We start from the raw sequence: 19,199 nt of genomic DNA, 5'->3' as shown, positions 1-19,199 counted from the left end.
GAATACCATGACGGGTATTTATCACAGTCAATTCCGAATCAATCGTTGGCACATCTTCAAAATAACGGTTCGGGTTATCCATGGCACACCACCAACACTGTAGATGATTGTTGACCATAGTAGCTCACTGTTCAGCATAAAGGTATACGAATTTGTAAAAAGAACAAGTAACTACTTGTTGAAGTCTCCCTAACAACCAGATCCTTGATATACAGGGTATCAGACAAATGATCCTGTTCATATCCTCTTCATAATCCTCACCAATATCCTTTCGCAAAATCCTGGATCTGCCCCGAACACAACGGTTTAATACTTCGCTTCCATTTGATAACACCGTGACACTTTATTAATACGGAAGTACCAAGAGCATGGCATGTCACGTTACAGCATTATCTAACATTATCTACCCTAGAAGAGATATGCATTTTCTTCACCGCTGTTCCATGTATCGAATGATATGAATTTTATTTTACCAATCAGACCCAATTGACAGAAATGTTCAATAATTCTCTCTGAAACACATACGAAGTAGACGAAAGTTGATAATATCTCATTAAACGTTCCATTCAATGACACCCACCGAACATTTTTCCGATGTCTACAAACCAAATGTTCAGTTTATCCTTTGGGTTCTCTTACTGATGTCAGAATCACGGACGGCGATGTAAGAACCAGAGCGACCATGTCACTCGCTGTATACACCAAACACAGTTCCCGTGCAGAAGATGTAGTTGTTCTGAAAGGTGTAGGTGGCGTAGTTATCGAGGTTGTCGTCCCAGACGGACCTGCTACAGGTGACAACACTCTGTTCTCTCTTTTCGCCAATATGGACCTGGCAGATAATCTTATAACGGTCAAACCCCAACAGTTTCACTTTGTCTTTGATTTCATCCGATAGAACCTTGCTGATATTGGCACAAAACTTCGGGTTATACTTAAAACGCTCCAGCTTCCCATCCAAAACTTCTTCGATAACACCTCGAACCCTTTCCGGTGAAAACTTCTTATGCGGTTCCATTCGATAACTTGGTTCTTTCTGAACATGGATCTGGGTTTGTGAAGAAAGACGCGAACCGAACGGCCCTCTTCTCTTGTCGAAGAACCTCGATGTCAGTCTCTTGGCCAGACGTTTCGAAGCCAGGAGACCAACCAAAGAAGGTCCACTGCTAACACTCTGTTTCGGGGCGACGCTTGGCCTTCTTAAAGCTTCGTTTGAGGCACCAAAACCTTTCGCCATAGACATCCTTCTGTTTTCGGATGGGGCTCCGAGAGAAGCGACGCTTGAACCTTTTCGATTCATAATCACGAATTTTGGTTAAAATATCCTACGCGTTATTTCATATGTCTCGGAACTCAACAGTCTGAAACTGTCCTTCTCGCTTGACTACCGTAGAAACAACTGTCGTCTGCTCCCCAAAGGCCGAGATCACATGACTCGCATTGTTGTTTGATCAATACGATGGCTTTGACAGGTAATACAATAACAGAAAGTCAGTATCTACGAGCAATGTGCTTTCTTGCCTACTGACTGTCTCACTGAATAGCGGCAATGAAGTACGACTGAATGCGCCCATATATTCATAGACACGTGTGTCGTGGAATAATTCGAATGCATTGAAATCTGGTGACACTTGCCTTTCGCTGAAACACAGGCGGTTACTTCTATATTACACTTCTACACCAAACAAACATGCTGTCTTATTAACTTGGAGATACGGCATCCGACGTCAATATTATATATACAAAGAAATTTATATAGCACTCATAATGTTCGTAAACCGCGTATCCTTGCTAGAAACTCCGCGTTAAAACGGGGATATAACGGTAGACCAGGGGTGCGAATCGCAATAAATATGGCAGCTGTAATTGACTGGGGAAGGTCAGGGCCTCATTTTATTTGTTAAGTTTCACCTCAGGCATTAAAGTACATAAGATTGAAAGAATCACACTTGATAGACTCCTGAAGTGTATGCTGCAATTGCCTTTGGCTTAGTTTATCTTTGTGTGAGGCCCTTTAATAGAGTTGGAGTGGTCTTTAAGTTAATACTGGCCCATCCCAGATAACGCTCTATGTCCCATCGTGAAATACCCCCCTTCGACATTAAATATGGAATGGTATTAAATAGTCTAAGTATGTTATATTTATTGTAAAAGTGTACTATAAAAACAATCAGTCCAGGCACTTGAATATACTATTAAGTAGTTTGACTCCACTGTCTAATCTTCTATTTCTATGCATAAAAGATATATCGAGTTAATACGGAATAACAACATTTCTAGAAATGTAAATATTTATACACATTTCACCCTGGAAAACATACTAAATCAACAAAGCCAAAGCAAGTGAATTAACAAACGTTCATGTCACTGTTTGAGTATCGCCGTCATATCACTGCGGGGCTTAATAATAGTGTACCGCGGTAGGGAATCGACCGTGACCAGAGAACGCTCGCACAACATACAAGTAGCTACCCCATAAAACTGTTTGTTTGTTTGTTGTTTTACGCTGCACTAAGGGATATTCCAGCTATATGACCCCGGTCTGTAAATAATCGAGTCTGAACCAGACAGTTTATTGAGTTACATCGCGAGCATCGACCTATGCAAATGGGAAGCGATGACATTCATCAACCAAGTCAGCGAGCCTGACAACCCGATCCTGTTAGTCGCCTCTTACGACCAGCATAGTCGCCTCTTATGACAAGCATGCCGAAGGCCAATTCTAACCCGTGTCTTCACTGGCCTGAAGCACTTTGACAAGGCATAGTAAACTTCACAAGCACCATGAAACTTAAGTCAGGCAGCATCAAGCACATATTTCTGTAAGTTTACATTTCAGTTCCAAAAGAAAAATAATACATCGTGTTTCCTACAACTGCCTTTGGGGCCATGCAACCTTTGCACAAGCACATCTAATTTAACTTCGGATATGACGAAGATTCGAGGATGCTACTGATCAATTCGTTATATCGGAAGTTCTTCATTAAGTTGAATACTAGCATGTATTACAACCCTAGGGTTGTAAATGATTCACAGCATTAACCGTAGGTAGGTGGCGTTTCCGGATTAAAGGGGTCCACACTAACAAAGTTCACAGTAAATGACGACGATAAGACTGCTCCATCTCAATAAACACTTGTGGTTAAAGCGTCCGTTCGCCCGATGAAGACCCGGGTTCGATTCCCCACATGGGTAAAATGTATGAAGTCCATTACTGGTGTCCCCCGCCGTGATATTGCTGGAATATTGCTAGGAGCGGCGTAAAATCCAACTCCTAAACTCACTCACGCAATAAACAATGTAAATTGCCCGTCAAAATCAATCATACACCCCTGGTCAATGGGTTAAAAATAAAATAATCGAAACATGGTCATTCAATGTTAATCTGTTTGATACGGCTATCATAGTTTTATTTCGACCTAACGTTTGCAGTGTTTCTGCTGCTGTTTTCATCCTAAAATGTTTGGTCAAATCGTATTTTCAAGTGTATAATTTATTTTGGCCGGTAGTTTACATAGGCATTATATTCACAAGAAATATATTTACATATGCAATTTAACAATGCATGTTGGTACGTTTGTATTAAATGTCAATCCTCCATGGTCGCTTTTATCATTCCCAATGACAACAGCTCGTCGCCACTAGAGGTTTTTAATATTTTGATTATCCGGAAACCAAGCGTACAATGAGCCTTCTCAGTCGGTATTAAAAGCGCTCCTGGCCATACAATAAGAGATCTAGTCAGTACTTGTATTTTAATACGAACATCACGGCATGATACACGGTATGAATCTCCATTGATTAATAATACATCAACATCGTGACTGCTTTGTGAAATATAAACACGTTTGAATGCCCCGGGTGTGCCTTGATATTCGATTTCGATCTGTAAACACCATGTTTTACACGATCAACCATGAAATTGTATTGACGTTTTTGACTGATCATTTCTTTGGCCTCAAAACCTCCATGAAACACAGAAGATTTAGTGTGAAATATTTATTTTCAATTTCTAGTTCAAACACTTTCATGCGTATCAATCGAATCCTGCCAATAATACGTGTATGACCCCTTTTGTTTAAAGGGCCAACACTGTTTGCGTTGAGTGTCATAGCAAACGTTCACTGGTTTACATGACAGAATGCTGTATGTAAACAGTGGTATTGTATTGTTCCTGGTATTTATTTGATTCGGGAGACCCCCCGAAGGAAAATCCCAACTGCTCCGTGAGACAGGACACAATAGGTGGGTTAATCGTATGCGCCGTGCATTAGCACAATGCAATAACAACCATCCCTGGGCCACGTCTGCGTGCTATAATGCTTAGGCATTGAGAAGTAAACTTATATGTCTTAATTTGAATTTTGGACACAACTGATTTGGAAACTATTGTAGGAAGAGAAATTCAAAACGTTTGACCTAAATAAAACAAAGATGGTATAAGAAGGAGTCGTTTTAAGGTTGAAATTATCTCTGGGGAGAAAATGACTTTTGGAGGTCAAGTTTACAATGTGGACGTTTGATGGATTATCATAGCTGAAGCTAAGATTAACTTGAGAATCACACACTAATTTGCTTTGACAAAGGTAACTGGTTTTTTGCTCTCCATTGTTGTGAAAGTAGTATAAGTAGAGGTAATTTAACGGAGATTAAGTTTAGGCAGTTAGGAAGGTGTAACTCAATACAATTATGCGTGAGGGCGCGTCATGGACATAAATTGCTTGAGAAACAGTCGGAGATAGACTAACATCAAGTCTCTGAAATGAACATATTTTACAGGAAAAAATGTTTTTAAATTATGTAATGTTTTATAAAATATAATAAAATGGAGCCCAGAGACTTTCTTCATTTTCAGATACTGTACTGTAGTTATCTAGACTTGCACGGGCTGTATTGGATATATGCGTTTCAGGTTCTGTATGGCAGACGAAGTCGGTGACTGAGGTGGGTTTAACGTCTTGAAGACGCGCGCGCGCGTGTGTGATATTCTGTGTGTGTGTGTTGTTAATATGTGGGATATTCTATGTGTGCGTCTGTGTGGTTAATGTGTGGGATATTCTGTGCGTGTGTGTTTCTGTGTATGTGTGGTTAATGTGTGGGATATTCTGTGTGTGAGTGTGTGTGTGTGTGTGGGGGGGGGGGGGGGGGGGGTATTTTCTCTGTGTGTAGTTAATGTGTGGGTTATTCTGTGTGTGTCTGTGTGGTTTATGCGTGGGATATTCTCTGTGTGTGTGTGTGTGTGTGTGTGGTTAATGTGTGGGGTATTCTGTGTGTGTTAGGCTGGTTGGTTGGGTTGTACCTGTTCGTGTGTTATGGCGGATGGGTTGTTTCTTTGTGTGTTTTGCTGGGAGGGCTCTCTGCGTTTTCGTATGGGTGTGATTAATTTGTGGCATGTTGTGTGTTAGGTTGGTTGAAGGTGTTGTGAGTATATTCATGTCTGGGTTACTGGTGAAGCCACATTGGTCTGATTATGCCTGTTTGTTGTTAACGCCGTACTCAGCAATATTCCGACCCTATGACGACAGTCAGTAAATAATCGAGTGTGGACCGGACACTCTGATGATTGACATCATGAGCATCGACCTACGCAATGGGGATACGATGGCATGCGAGCCTGACCACTCGATCCCATTAAACTCGCCTCTTACGACCAGCATAGTCGCCTCTTATGACACGCATAGGTTTCTGAAGATCAAGCGAAGCCCTTGGCAAACAGATCGGACACGCAAACTGGAAAATAATTTTAGAAATGATAAAGGAAATGCGTTAAAAACTTTTATATTTTATGCTCATATAAGCCTTTGTTGGAAATTGATCGACATGAAGGCAAATACATCCATGTTGAATTCCAAGGACAAACAACATTTATCACATTATATCAAAACTGAAGTAGGGAACGAAGAGTAACAATATGTAACCATGGATAATATACTTAACAAAGAATAATTCAGTACATTTTAAACAAAACGTTTAATTTAGGACGAAAACAAATATATGTCCATATTTATGAAGACATCAAGTCAGCTGAAATTAACGCCCCATTGACAATATTCATTTATATCACTGAAAGAAAGGACGCGGGTCGTACACGTTCAACCTTTGTTGACCTTGGCGAGCACGTGTTTGGCGTTGACAGACTGAAGATCATGATCGAGGCCAGGCGGAAGTTCATTCAAAACACACATTGAATTGCATTTGACTTTTCAGTCTACATAGACTCCAAAAACACAAGCAGTACAAAAAATATTCTTGTTTGTCAAAGTATACGAGGCATAGGAGTCAAACTTGGGTTCCCATGCACATCTGCTTGTTGTCATGACCCCTTGACCTTTGTTTTCTCCCAAGGTGACGGTACAGACGATCTTGTATCTTTCATATTTCAGTGACTTGACACGTTCTTTGATGTCATCCACAAGGGTTCGTGTCAGGTTACCGCACGAATGTGCATCGTACTTTATCGTGTCAAGGTTATCGTGCAGCACGCGCTTCACGAGTTTCTCGACTGCGCACGAGCTGAACGTTCCTTTAGGTTCTAGCTGGTATGTCGGTTCCATCTTCGGTACCGGTTGAGCCTGATGCGGCATCCCGTGGGCACTGTCTTTCCTCTCGCTCATTCTCCGCCCAAACCGTCTAGACATACGTTTGGAAAGGAACCCCACAGCTGACTCAACGTTGCTTGCACGATGACTTTGCTGGCTAAGAACCGTTAACCGGGATTTGTCGCTTGGGTGTTGGTCATCCTTACCTGCCAGTGAATCCAAATGAATGGTTGGCACCTTTGGAGGTACGTGATCTGGTTTCTTCTGCTCCTTGCCTTTCATCTTTGTAAGTAGGTTAGATAGATATTTGAAGTAAACGTCACTTACTGAATCTTCACAAGTCTATTTCAACAGATTTCAATTCACGAACGCCTTTTACTATCAAATTCCACATAAGGAGGCAAAGGAGGCAAAACAAGGCACTTGAAGAGTCTTCTTCCTCAAAGAGGCTTCCTGCGTTATGTATTATCAGCTTCTTTCATATATTCTGTACTTTTAGCTCCAGACGAACACGACAGTTCTCTTAGGGTATTCTACCTGAATTGTTCAATCATAGTCAAATATCCCTGTACCAAGGTGTTAGCGTGGGATTAACACACCCTTAAGCCCTTGTATACATCTGGATTTCTACTTACCTAAAAGCAACCAAATCAATCAGTGCAACAATGGAATAAATATCTTGGGACAGGCTAATCCCTTATGGAATAATTAATCGTCCATAAATCCTTTTGAGATTACGGATTAAGGTGTTAACATGGTCAGTGGACCATAAAGTTTGACGTGAATGTCATCTGTAGGTTGTTTTGAGGTACATGTTAATATATCTATGGAAATATACTGAACCGCAAAAGAAACGTCACCATGAATAGATATATGAGAAACCTTATTTGTCCAAACACTGAACATACTTTGAGACATATTAAAAAGATGAAACTTGGCAAAACTGATCATCAAGGTTGAAATTAAAGTGTCAAATGTTCTTAAAGTGAAACACAACCCTAGTCTCTGAGAAAATGGCATCACGTCATGTGTGTCCGCCATGTGCATTGATGACCTCCGTACAACGTCGATACATGGAATGGATGAGGCGGTTGATGAAGGCCGTAGGCACTTGAGCCCACATTCTGAGGAACGTCTGACGCAGTTCAGCTGCAGTTGTCGGCCTTGGTCGGATGTCATTCAGCTGTCTTTAAATCTCGTCGCACAGGTGCTTAATGGGATTTAAATCGGGATTGAGGGCAGGTCACTGCATGGTTCTGATGCCATTCTGATGGAAGAAGTCTCTTGTTGCTCTTGCAGCGTGGGCACGGGCGTTATCATGCTGAAACTCGTGGTTGCGGCCACGTGCCAAATGAGGTATGTCGTGTGGTCTCAAGAGTTGATCAATGTACCCAGCTGCTGTGACACCATTGCCTCTCCCTGGACCGAAATTCTTGAAAACCACAGGGCCGACCCTCTGTGTACAACCATTCAACCCCACACCATGATGCTCGGACCACCCCACCTCTCTCAACAACACAAGCATCCGAATAACGTTCCCCACGGCGTCGCCAAACTCTCTCTCTCTCTGGTGATGAGATACAGTAACGGCACTCGTCTGAGAGGAAGACTCTTCTCCACTGCTGGTGGCGCCAATGCTGGTGCTGTGTTGCCCACACTGCTTGCTGTGCTGGCGATGACGTGGTGTCAGAATGGGTCCTCGGTGTGGCCTGTGACAGTGGAGAAGTCTGCTCGTCAATCGTCGACGCACGGTGTCCGCACTAATGTGTCGCTGGTGTATCCCCATGGTCTGTCGAGCAGTTTACGCAGCAGTAACAAAGCGATCTTGAAGATTCTGTGGCACAATCTGACGATCCTGACGTCGGGTAGTGACCCTTGGTCTTCCACTACATGGAAGTAGTGTTGGTGGTCTGGTACCGTTGCTGGAGCCTGTATATGGTCCTTACGTAGACTTGAAATGCATTGGCTACTTGCTTTGTCCTGCTTGCAATCGTCCAAGGGCTTGGTGCCGCTGATTTCTTGCGGAGCTCACATGCATCGGGTTACCATGCCGGTGCCGTGATGCGTTTGGGCGATGGGTTTTATTGTCATCTGCTTTACTTTTTATCATCAAATTTCATTGTTCCCAATAAGGTAAATTAAATGTTAACTTTCAGAAATTGTGACAAAATTACTCAGATATTTAAATGACAACTTTTCATGCAATGTTACTTGTGGTGACGTTTCTTTTGTGGTTCAGTATATATGCAACCGAAACATAACAATAAAAAAATGTTTGACCCTTTGGGTTCTGTTTAAGACTAAGAGTATAAGTCCCAAGCAACCTGTGCTTATCGTATAAAGACGCGACTAAACTGATCTGGTGGTCAGGCTAGGTGACTTTATTCATTGCAGGTCATGGTAACCAATTGTGTAGATCGATGCTCATCTTGTAACCCACTGGGTTGTCCGGTCCAGACTCGATTATTTGTTTTTTTGTTTATTGTTTAACGCCACACACAGCAATATTCCAGCTATGTGACGGCGGTCTCTAAATAATCGAGTCTGGACCAGAAAATCCAGTGATTGATATCATGAGCATCGATCTACGCAATTGGGATACGGTGACATGCATCAAACAGCGAGCCTGACCACCAGATCCCGTTAGTCGTCTCCTACGGCAAACATGCGTCTTTAAACAACAAACAAACAAAATTACATTTTGCAACTAAATGGAAATGTAAACAAAATAGACATGTTTGTTTTGTTCAAGCAGGACTAGCTACAAACTCTGGGGACAAAGTTTAAACCCATCCTTAAAATTTGTAAGGCTGACAGTGAACTAGAGGCCGTCCCAGTGGAGCAAATACAAAAACCTGGTTTCCCCAGCGAACACTGTGTGTGGCCATTTTGAACATAAAACATCTCCGGAAGTGGCCCCAAGCTCCTCACAGCGATAGCCCGTTCGCGGAGCTCTCTATACTACCGAGAGTGTAACGAAGGTGTCACGCGCTGGGAAGGAGCTTGAAGTGGCCCTAATAAAGGGAGATAATACACAAAAGGGGAGATAAGAACCTATTTGGAAGGACTATGGCCAATTTGTGGTTTCATTGTGGGATCTAACCGATGGCGTGCCGTAGTACCATGCTACGATCCACTGACTCTTTGAGGTTTTTATAAAGCTGCCAATATGCTTATTGCGGCCCTCAACGTAACCTTTTCCCGTCAACAGGGATTAGGAGGTACCTTGCGCTGTCCCAGGCAGACAGTAGTGATGCGCCTGTAAAATCACATACTTTAAATCACGCAATAACAAACTGACGGTCAAAAGAAACTTTACCACTTTAAATATGAAATTTCAAAAATTTACGAACACAAGCTTAAACTAAATCAATGCAAAACACATTGTCCGAACACAGCAGTGCTCAAGGCAGAAAGTTTCAAATAACGACTAACGGGATCGGGTGCTGACAGCTCGCTGACTTGGTTGATGCATGTCAATGTATCCCAATTGCTTGGATCAATACTCATGATATCAATCACTGGATTGTCTGGTGCAGACTATTATTTACAGACCGCCGTCATATAGCTGGAATATAGCTGTGTGTGGCGTTAAACAACAAACAAACAAACAAAAATATGAAAAACAAGTGCCGCTTGTGCAGCCGAAACCGATAAGGGTATATGAATCGATTGCATGTGAGACACTCACTGATAAAAACAAACAAGCGCCAAGACTGACACCCGAGCTAGAACGTATGGTTGCCCCCGTGTTGCTGTAACTAACCTGATGCAACGTTACAGACAGACCGGACAGGAACCAGACAGGTCAAGAAGAGGTAGACCCAGGGTAACTATGCCCAATGAAAACCGGTACATGCGTACTTGGCATCTATGGAATCGAATCCTGACAGTGACGTCATCAACGACAAATACCTATGGGCATATGATAAGTCGCCAGACAGTGGCCAGTCGGGTCAGGGCTTAAGGAATTAGGGCTCACAGACCTTACGGTGGACAGCTATTGTCGTCAGAGATTAAGATGGGCCCGGACTGTACGTCGTTAACAGCGACGTGGCTGACAGAAGGACGTCTTCTCCGACGTTGAAAGCTTGCCACCCCACCTCAATTGGGGCAAGTGTCCTGCCAATATCGATGCAATATGACTGTCAATTTATATGTTGATTTCATTGGGATTTTGACCTTTTCAATACAATTTACTTCACGCATCTATCTTTTGTGTTTTTTAAACTAGTGTGATTTAAAACTACGGTAGAGTTTCTTTCGGTCGTCAGTTTATATACTTTGTGCCATGAGCATGTGGCTGTCCAAAACATATTTATTATCCCATTACATAAATATATACAATATATCCAGCTTGTTGTTATATCGTCCTTTTCATAATGGAATGGAGATATGGTACTCTGGATAATCGAAGATTGAAGTCGTGATTTTGGCGTTTCATACGTTTTTGCCTTCTGTCTCAGGTAATATTGTCTAAAATGATTTATGAGATTTACAGAATTTTATTTCATGCTTCAGTTTTCGGAAGTTCGGCGGAACTATTGTCATACAAGAGTTACCTCCCCGCAAACTGCCTTCCTTAACGTAATTGGCTAGCCCGTACACAAACTGTTGACTTCATTTTTACGTTAGTTCCTCATTATCAAGACAAAATAATGACAAATGGTAATTTATGATATTAATATCTCTTCTTGTCGTTTGTTATCCCAGTTTCTTTTTTGGAAGTTTATTCGTATACAATCATATCCAAATCTGTGATAAAGAGGTTTAGTGACCTCAGTTATTATGGTTATTTTTGTTTTTATATTTTTTAAGATTTTGCAAACATGGAACTCATGCTTAAGACGTCACTGGGTGTAAGGTAGGGAGAATTTACGTTTCAATGTTTTACTTTTGTAATGAAATTAATTAAATTCCGATTGACTACACGAAAAGTATGCAATAAATAGGATATTTCATGTGTCTTCGTGAAATAATACGTTTTCTCTCATCTCCTGACGGCCACTCGTGAAAATATCTCCTATTCTAAACTTTCACTCGATTAGAGAAACGTGATAATCAAATTTCACTAAACACATGAAATGGGTCACCTTGTAGACGGGGTTAACCTCATTGGTCATGTGTGCAAGGCGTCGGACCGTTATCTTCCCGAGCCAAGGGACTTAACTGTCTATAAAAGTCTTTTATAGTCGGTTAACTCCCTTACCTCGGAAGGTCCGTGGTTCGAATACCATCACGGGAATGTTATAACATTTGATGAAATAAGTCTCAGTACAGTAGTTAGTGGCCAGGGATGTGCCAGTGTAATTAAACCAGATCTTAGTATTCATTACCGATGAACAAAGATATGCGGACATCCCTTTTCGGGTCAGGTCAGAACGACTTCCGCGAACTTTGATAGACCAATGAAATGACTTAGTCTAACAAAAAGTGAACATTGGCCAATCAGAAATCAGCATTCTTGAGCTTTACGAAACTAGTTTCAAACTGGGACTTCCATTCCAGACTACGCTTGTAAAATATTTTGACAAAATTCTCTATTCAAAATTTGAAAACTTAACAAATTAAATTCTGGAATGTCTAACAGATGACCGAGAATGTATGGCAGTACTATGGCCATGGGAAGTCTCTTCCGTTTCAAGTCGCAATATGGCTGAAATAATGCCGATGCGACGTTAAATTTTAACTCACTCACTCTTCCGTTTCAAATATTAATACAACTGAAGCAAGAGATAGACACTGATTTTGACATTCGTGACCAACTCGTGTTATTCCGGGTCAAGCCGCACAGTGACTCGTGCCCCTCTCATGTCCATTTTTGCGACCGGGTTCCGTCTTAGCGCAAACGGGCATACCTAAAACAATTGTCAACTCGTTGCGTAATGGTTCACATATATTTCCTCATATATTATATATATTTCAGATGCAATTTAAATCACGTCGGGAGATGTGGAATTATACAATATGATTGAACATATTTAACTGTGTCTTGGGTATACTTTTGGTGCAAGACATATGTTAAATCAAAAAATATTTCTGACGGATTCTTTGACGAAGAACCTGAAATCATGCACGCATTCTGATTGGTTTGTCGTATTTTCGCGTATTTCGTATTTTGTCGTGGAGTCACCCCATAGATGAAACCCTTACCATGTCAGCTTGCTGACAGGGGTAACCTCTTTGGTCATGGGGGCGGTCGGGTAGCCTAGTGGTTAAAGCGTTCGCTCGTCACGCCGAAGACCCGGGTTCGATTCCCGACATGGGTACAATGTGTGAAGCCCATTTCTGGTGTCCCCCGCCGTGATATTGCTGGAATATTGCTAAAAGCGGCGTAAAACCATACTCACTCACTCACTCACTCACTCTTTGGTCATGGATACAAGGCGTCCGACCTTTGAACAGAAGGTCCGTGGTTCGAATTCTACCACGGGAAGTTGTCTCCAGCTTGTCTATATAATACTTTACCCATTAACCCTTCTTCCGATAGAGACAACAAGTAAACAACCACATACACTTTGAATGTTTTATGTAACATGGCATCAACACACGCGATCTAGTTGTGGCTAGAATTCATGTTATTTGACGTTATTTGAATGTTTACATTTCAAAGATACTCTTAATACCTCGTCTGTATTAATGCATGTAATGGAGTTATCGTATAGCGTTATGTATGAGGATACTACTAACTAAATTAAGGACCACCCGAGTCTTCATATTACGATAGTTGATCTGTTATGGCTTGACAGTAACTACAGTAATATGAAAGATTTCACAGCAGTTAACATAGTACTTCTGAGTAGTATAATACAGATTTTCCTCTTGTCAGCTGCGAATGGCTGCAAATTTGCTGAGCTGGCAGTACTCATATACCATACTACAGACTATATACATAATACATAATACATAAAACAAATAATAGATATATCCATGCTGGCTACATGCTCTTCGGGAGTATCCGATTTCAAGAGGGTGGGGTGTAGATTATTCAAATGAATAGTTTGTTCAGAAATATGTCCCAATGAATAGTTTTGTCGGCAAAGGTAAAAAAAACATGAATAGTTTATTTTGTGGAAATTACCCAAAGCCATTCCTTTTGCCAAGTAAATCAATAGTTTGTTGGATACAACTAGGGAGAAATAGATTGTTCTGAAAAACACCCCTATCCCCACCTCACCCCTATCCCCACCTCACCCCAATGCAAATCACATACATGCGCACCTATTCCTCTCTTATATGGCCATATTGTATACAGAATACGGATGGGCATACCCAGGGTACCAGATACGTATTATGTTGAAATGTACTCAGATATATAGTATCTTGTGCCGCTGTACATTGCTTCCAGGGAATGTCAGTCGAGCATACACCATTAACTGGTTATATATCACTGTCATTACTGTCCACAAAGTACCGAAGATATGTTCAGACACGAGTCCAGTTGCCCTCAGACACTTGCACATTAACATATTTGTTCTCTTTTCTTCAACCCGATGACACATAGTATTGTGATATCCTCGGCGATGAATAATGGCAGAGAAGAATGTCGTAGTTCTCCTACTGCCCACAAACAGATGACATCAGCAGTTTATGTGTACTCTATTCCGTGTAGATACCGTAGGCGGAGGCTGTACAGAACAGGGTCTTGTTGGTGAAAGTGTAGGAGGCGTAGCTGTCAACCTTGGGGTCCCAGGCGCACCTGCTGGTGACCATGACATCCTGGTCTTTCCTCTCCCCCAGGATGACCAACACCACAAGCTTGTATCGGTCCCAGCTCATCTGTTTCATGCGGTCCTTGATTTCGTCAGTCAGCACCTGGAGAAGATACGTATATGTGTTATAGATACTAGTAGTTGATCCCACTGAAGGTATAGCCGTATCATGGCATCTTACCGAGGCAAGACAGTTTACTGACTTTGAAAGTCCAGTTTCCACCCTTGCCGAACTAGGCTGGAATTCCTGGGCTCGATCATAGCGCCACCAGTGGCTATTGCGAGTTATGTCCTTTCTATGCCTCTCCTATTGACCAATCAGATTTAACCTCTCGTATCACTTGCATTTGTTTCAAACAAAACGGTGGCGCCCAGTCAAGACGATCTGATCGATAATCAAGATCTATATTGTGATAAAACGAGTTACATCGCGAAGTGCATCAAGTCACGTGAGCACCTTGATTTAAAACATGAAAAGATTTAGAAAATATCTGTTGACGACGAGTTAGCGGTGCACATGCTTTGCAAATCCTGCAGTCGACCGGAATCTGCATGACACTCTACGAACCGGATTTCGATTTCGGTGCGCGATTTTGATTGGACTATGCATAGGCTCGTTAGTCCAGCCAAAATGTAACTCCATAATACCAGCCTAGTTCGGCAAGGGTGGAAACTGGACTTTTATAGTCAGTTAACTCACTTGCCTCGAGAAGATGTATCATGGTGGAACATTAGACAAGGTACCAAGAAAAGAAGCAGATATCATATAAGAAGGTTTCTCCTTTTCCAAGCAGAGGGTGGTCCATTGCCATAAGGCGCGCAGTGCGTTGTGCGGGGCTGTACCCTCCAAGGTCTGGTGATATAGCATGTGCCCAGAGAGTGGGCGGTCGGGGGTTCGATCCCCGGCCGCGTCATACCAAAAGACGTTGAAAGATAGTATTTGTTGTTACCCTGCCTGATGCTCGGCATTAGAGGGCCAAAACAAGGACTTGTCGGCTTGGAGTCAGTGTTCTGTGTCTGAGTGGGGTATTCATGTTGCTGTAACATGTGACATGGTATCTCAGTAGGCTAGCACTATACAATCGGCATTAGTTGAGACTAGTACAAGAAGCCACACACACACACACACACGTGTATAAGTGCAATAATCTTGAATGCGACATTAAACCCATTTCACCTCACCGTGACAGGATACGAATCCTAAATTGTCCCTTATTAGGATTCTTGATCTGTCAGCATCCTTAGTATATGACACCCAACGATTGAGAAGGCGACGCTATACCCCATTTCACCTCACCGTGACAGGATACGTAGTTCAAGGGTTCGAATCCTATGTTGTCCCTGTTTAGGACGTTCTATCTGTCTGCATCCTGATTAGGAGACCTAGCTATTGAGAAGTGGGTGCTTACACTGTGAAACCTTAATGGGTTTGTGTAAATGTTGCCTGAGGCGTGGATCGTTGCTTATGTTATCATAAACAGTTTTTTCCTGGCTCAGTCCTAGCTGATTATTTGCTGACTGGAATATTGCTGAATACCGCTTTAAACATTCACACACTCACACATTCCTATATGAATCCATCTTCCCGAGGCAAGAGAGTTAACTGACAATTATAAAAGTCCAGTTTCCATCCTTGCCGAACTAGGCTGGTATTATGGAGTTACATTTTGCCTGGACTAACGAGTCTATGCATAGTCCTATCAAATTCGCGCACTGTCGTGCAGATTTCGGTCGATTGCAGGATTTGCAAAGCATGTGCACCGCTAAGTCGTTGTCAACAGATATTTTCCAAATCGTTTCCTGTGTTTAATCAAGGTGCTCACGTGAATCGATGCATTTCGCGATGTAAGACCTGTTTTATCACAATATATACTGTATAGATCTTGATTATCGATCAGATCGCCCTGACTTGGCGCCGCCATTTTGCTTGAAGTAAATGCAAGTGACACGAGAGGTGGTATCTGATTGGTCCATGGGAGAGGCTCAGAAGGGACATAACTGGTAATAGCCACTGGTGGCGCTACGATCGAGCCGAGGAATTCAAGCTTAGTTCGGCAAGGGTGGAAACTGGACTTTTAAAGTCAGTTAACTCCCTTGCCTCGGGAAGATGATATGAATCTGACGTGACGTGATTTGTCAGCCAAATTTTGAGGTACAACGTGAGACATATTTGTCACCGAATATACCTGCTATTTTGATTATGTAATTTGTCGTCTTAAGATATTCGAATAAGTTTGTTTGTTGTTTAACGCCGCACTCAGCAATATTCCAATTCGAAAAAGTACGCTAATGGAGCGGCAAAATAACATGCACGACCATCTAGACAAAAGCCTATTGGTAATATATACTGTGGGTAAGTGGTTTCCACAAATTACCCCGCTAGTGCAGAAATACTGAGTGTTGTGAAACAGAATATAAATATTGAATATATGCTGCACCTTGGCACCCTATGTGAATGCATTGTTACTACCATGTGGTCTGTAAAATAATCGAGTGTGGAACAGGCAATCCATTGATTGACATCATGAGCATCGATCCACGCAATTCAACAAAGTCAGCGAACCTGACCACCCGATCCCGTTAGTCGCCTTTTACGACAAGCATAGTCGCCTTTTACGGCAGGCATGGTTCGCCGAAGGCCTACCCTACCCCGGATCTTCACGGGTCTGTGAATATTGAAATGTAAATTTCTAATAAGGTGTTAATAGAAAAATAAACACATTTTGAAAAAAATCCAACCACGAAAAACATGCACGATCATATAATATGATTCAGCATATGAACTGGATAACATAATGCACCAGAATTGAATACAGGTCTCTCTCTTATCAATTTCGAAAGGGATGACTTATGGCGGCATGTACACAATCATATATCATTCTAGCATCCCTACCTGAGTCATAGTCACGCAGAACTTGGGGTTGTATTTGAACCCATCCAACCTCTCATCCAGTATCTCCTTCAACATCTTGTGAACAGTGACGACGGTGAACTTGACCTTGGGGTCCATTCTGTAGGTCGGCTCATAGTTGACCTGGATCTGGTTAGGGGAACCTTCTGTCTTTAGCGCAGTCTTCTTGAACCTCTTAGCCGCCAGGAATCCAGCGACGCCCCCCGCCACGCTGCTGCGTCTGTGGTTGGAGAGGATGGGGAACAAGCTCTTCCTCCTGTCATCCCCTGGGTGGGGACTAGGTAACCCCATCAGGTCATTCTGCATGATAGACTGTCTGCGCGCCATTTTGAATCTGTCTCCACACGTTCCCTGTCCGCCAACACAACGTTAATGACTTACGTATTAGGGTCTCTCCTGATCACGAAGCGTTTTCGCAATGGTGGCTTCAAGACCTGTCCTAAAAGAGGTCTGTTAACAGCTCGTTATCCTTGATTAAATCTCTGTTGTAAATACTATCAAAATTTAAACCAGTTTACGCTATTCCGTGGAAGACATTGACGGTGTACCCTGAGTATGAAGTGAGTTAAAGAATCATTTTTCACCTTCACTGTACAAATATCCCGAACGACCACAACTAACACAGCAGTTCCATTTCAAGTATGATTCCAATAGACAGAACTCTATTTTCACGATTGGTGTCCCTTCTTCCAAACTCTAAATCTCCTGACCACAAACAGCGTCACACCAATGAAGGTACGTCAACACTTTCTGAACTCAAGTGACCCCTCGGACACGCAATAATCATGATTGCAGTTAGGCCAACAGGCGACCAGGCTACACCTAAATCTGCCTATTGTTCTCAAATATACTCGCTATTGTCTACCAGCAAATCGGTTTTAACGCTTTGCTCTGTTTATGGTGGATTTCGACTGAAGGCTTTAGGTTCCATAACCCAGTAAGCGGATATATCAAAGCACCCATGCATTATGGGCCCTAGTAACAGGGCTATTGTTTGCCGACTGATCTGTCTGGTCGCGAGAAGACAAAGAGTTACTCCCCCTTGGATATGTGGCCCAATTTACAAAACTGGTGGTATTGGGGTTATAGAAGCCTGTACGGTTTCAAACTTTGATTGTGGTGTAAATGTGTGTATGCTATTGACAAAAAGCTGTGAAAATATTGTTGAATAGTTATCGATACCGTTCTTGCGTGCGCTGATTGCGTGTGATAAGATGGTTGAGATTTGAAGAATTGATTGGGGTATTTGAGCTGAATAGTATGTCACCTAGTGCGGGGTATATTCTTCGTTCAAATAATGTAAATTGGCATAAATGAAATGTCTATTTTCCATGACAGCATTTGTCAGACTCGATTATTTACATACCGCCGCCATTTAGCTGAAATATTGCTGAGTGCGGCGTTAAACAACAAACAAAATTACATTAGGAACTGAAAACTGATACCAGTGACAGAAGATGTCAACATAATGACAGGAAAAAGAAATCATGACAATTTGGCGGGTCCGTTAAATGGTAAATGTACATAAAGGGATCCAAAAGTGTTACAACGTATCAGTCCTATGCTATACATAGAACATCGTCTTATCTTATTTCGCACTGTGCAAGCCGTTTTTTGGAACATGAAGTAGGTCATAGATTAGAATTTGTCTTCCCATCCAAGACCAGGTCCTGAGATCGAATCCCGCTACTGACCGGTTTGTTATTCAGCCAATGAACCAACAATGTTGACAGGTCTTTATGGTGTTATCTCTGCCCCTTCATGTACAGTACGTTTATCCTGTGCAATCAAAAGAAACACGAATACGTTCATACACCCGGAACGCACTTGTCAATACCTGTGGTTAGCCCTGGCCAAGTGATTCCGTTCAAGTGTGCCTCCGTTCACTTAACAGGGAGTGGATGCCCGTTATGTGAGGCGGATGTAACAACCCTCTAGCGCCCATCAGCAATAGTGGTTGTATACTCCCCAGGGAGGACAAAATGATAACTGGAAGACATTCGGATCCGCTGGTTGGGTAACAAATAAACCGCACTT

General features: G+C 42.2%; 3 protein-coding genes across 3 annotated transcripts; all 3 read right to left on the bottom strand.

Annotated features, from left to right (window-relative positions):
- Positions 1-685: 685 nt before the first annotated feature.
- On the bottom strand, positions 686-1,300 carry LOC139480372 (dynein light chain Tctex-type protein 2B-like). The gene has a single exon (XM_071263437.1). The coding sequence runs from the start codon at positions 1,298-1,300 to the stop codon at positions 686-688; it is 615 nt and encodes a 204-aa protein (XP_071119538.1).
- A 4,903-nt stretch (positions 1,301-6,203) lies between these two features.
- Positions 6,204-6,821, bottom strand: LOC139480468 (dynein light chain Tctex-type 5-like). Its single transcript, XM_071263552.1, has one exon. It carries the CDS (start codon positions 6,819-6,821, stop codon positions 6,204-6,206), a length of 618 nt encoding a protein of 205 aa, XP_071119653.1.
- A 7,317-nt stretch (positions 6,822-14,138) lies between these two features.
- On the bottom strand, positions 14,139-17,489 carry LOC139479970 (dynein light chain Tctex-type 5-like). The gene is made up of 2 exons (XM_071262923.1): positions 17,145-17,489; positions 14,139-14,354 (listed from the first exon to the last, which is right to left on the bottom strand). Exons 1-2 carry the CDS (start codon positions 17,487-17,489, stop codon positions 14,139-14,141), a joined length of 561 nt encoding a protein of 186 aa, XP_071119024.1.
- Positions 17,490-19,199: the final 1,710 nt, after the last annotated feature.

This window comes from Haliotis cracherodii, unplaced genomic scaffold, assembly GCF_022045235.1.
Source record: "Haliotis cracherodii isolate W230 unplaced genomic scaffold, xgHalCrac1.p SCAF_4, whole genome shotgun sequence".
NCBI lineage: Eukaryota > Metazoa > Mollusca > Gastropoda > Lepetellida > Haliotidae > Haliotis > Haliotis cracherodii.
This window is presented reverse-complemented; position numbering and strand designations above follow the sequence as displayed.

Excerpts from the sequence above, each read along its gene's own strand:
- LOC139480468 (XM_071263552.1), bottom strand. The coding sequence starts at position 6,821 with ATGAAAGGCAAGGAGCAGAAGAAACCAGATCACGTACCTCCAAAGGTG.
- LOC139479970 (XM_071262923.1), bottom strand. The coding sequence starts at position 17,489 with ATGGCGCGCAGACAGTCTATCATGCAGAATGACCTGATGGGGTTACCT. Across the intron at positions 14,355-17,144 it reads TCTGCGTGACTATGACTCAG|GTGCTGACTGACGAAATCAA; the intron begins GTAGGGATGCTA and ends TATCTTCTCCAG.
- LOC139480372 (XM_071263437.1), bottom strand. The coding sequence starts at position 1,300 with ATGAATCGAAAAGGTTCAAGCGTCGCTTCTCTCGGAGCCCCATCCGAA.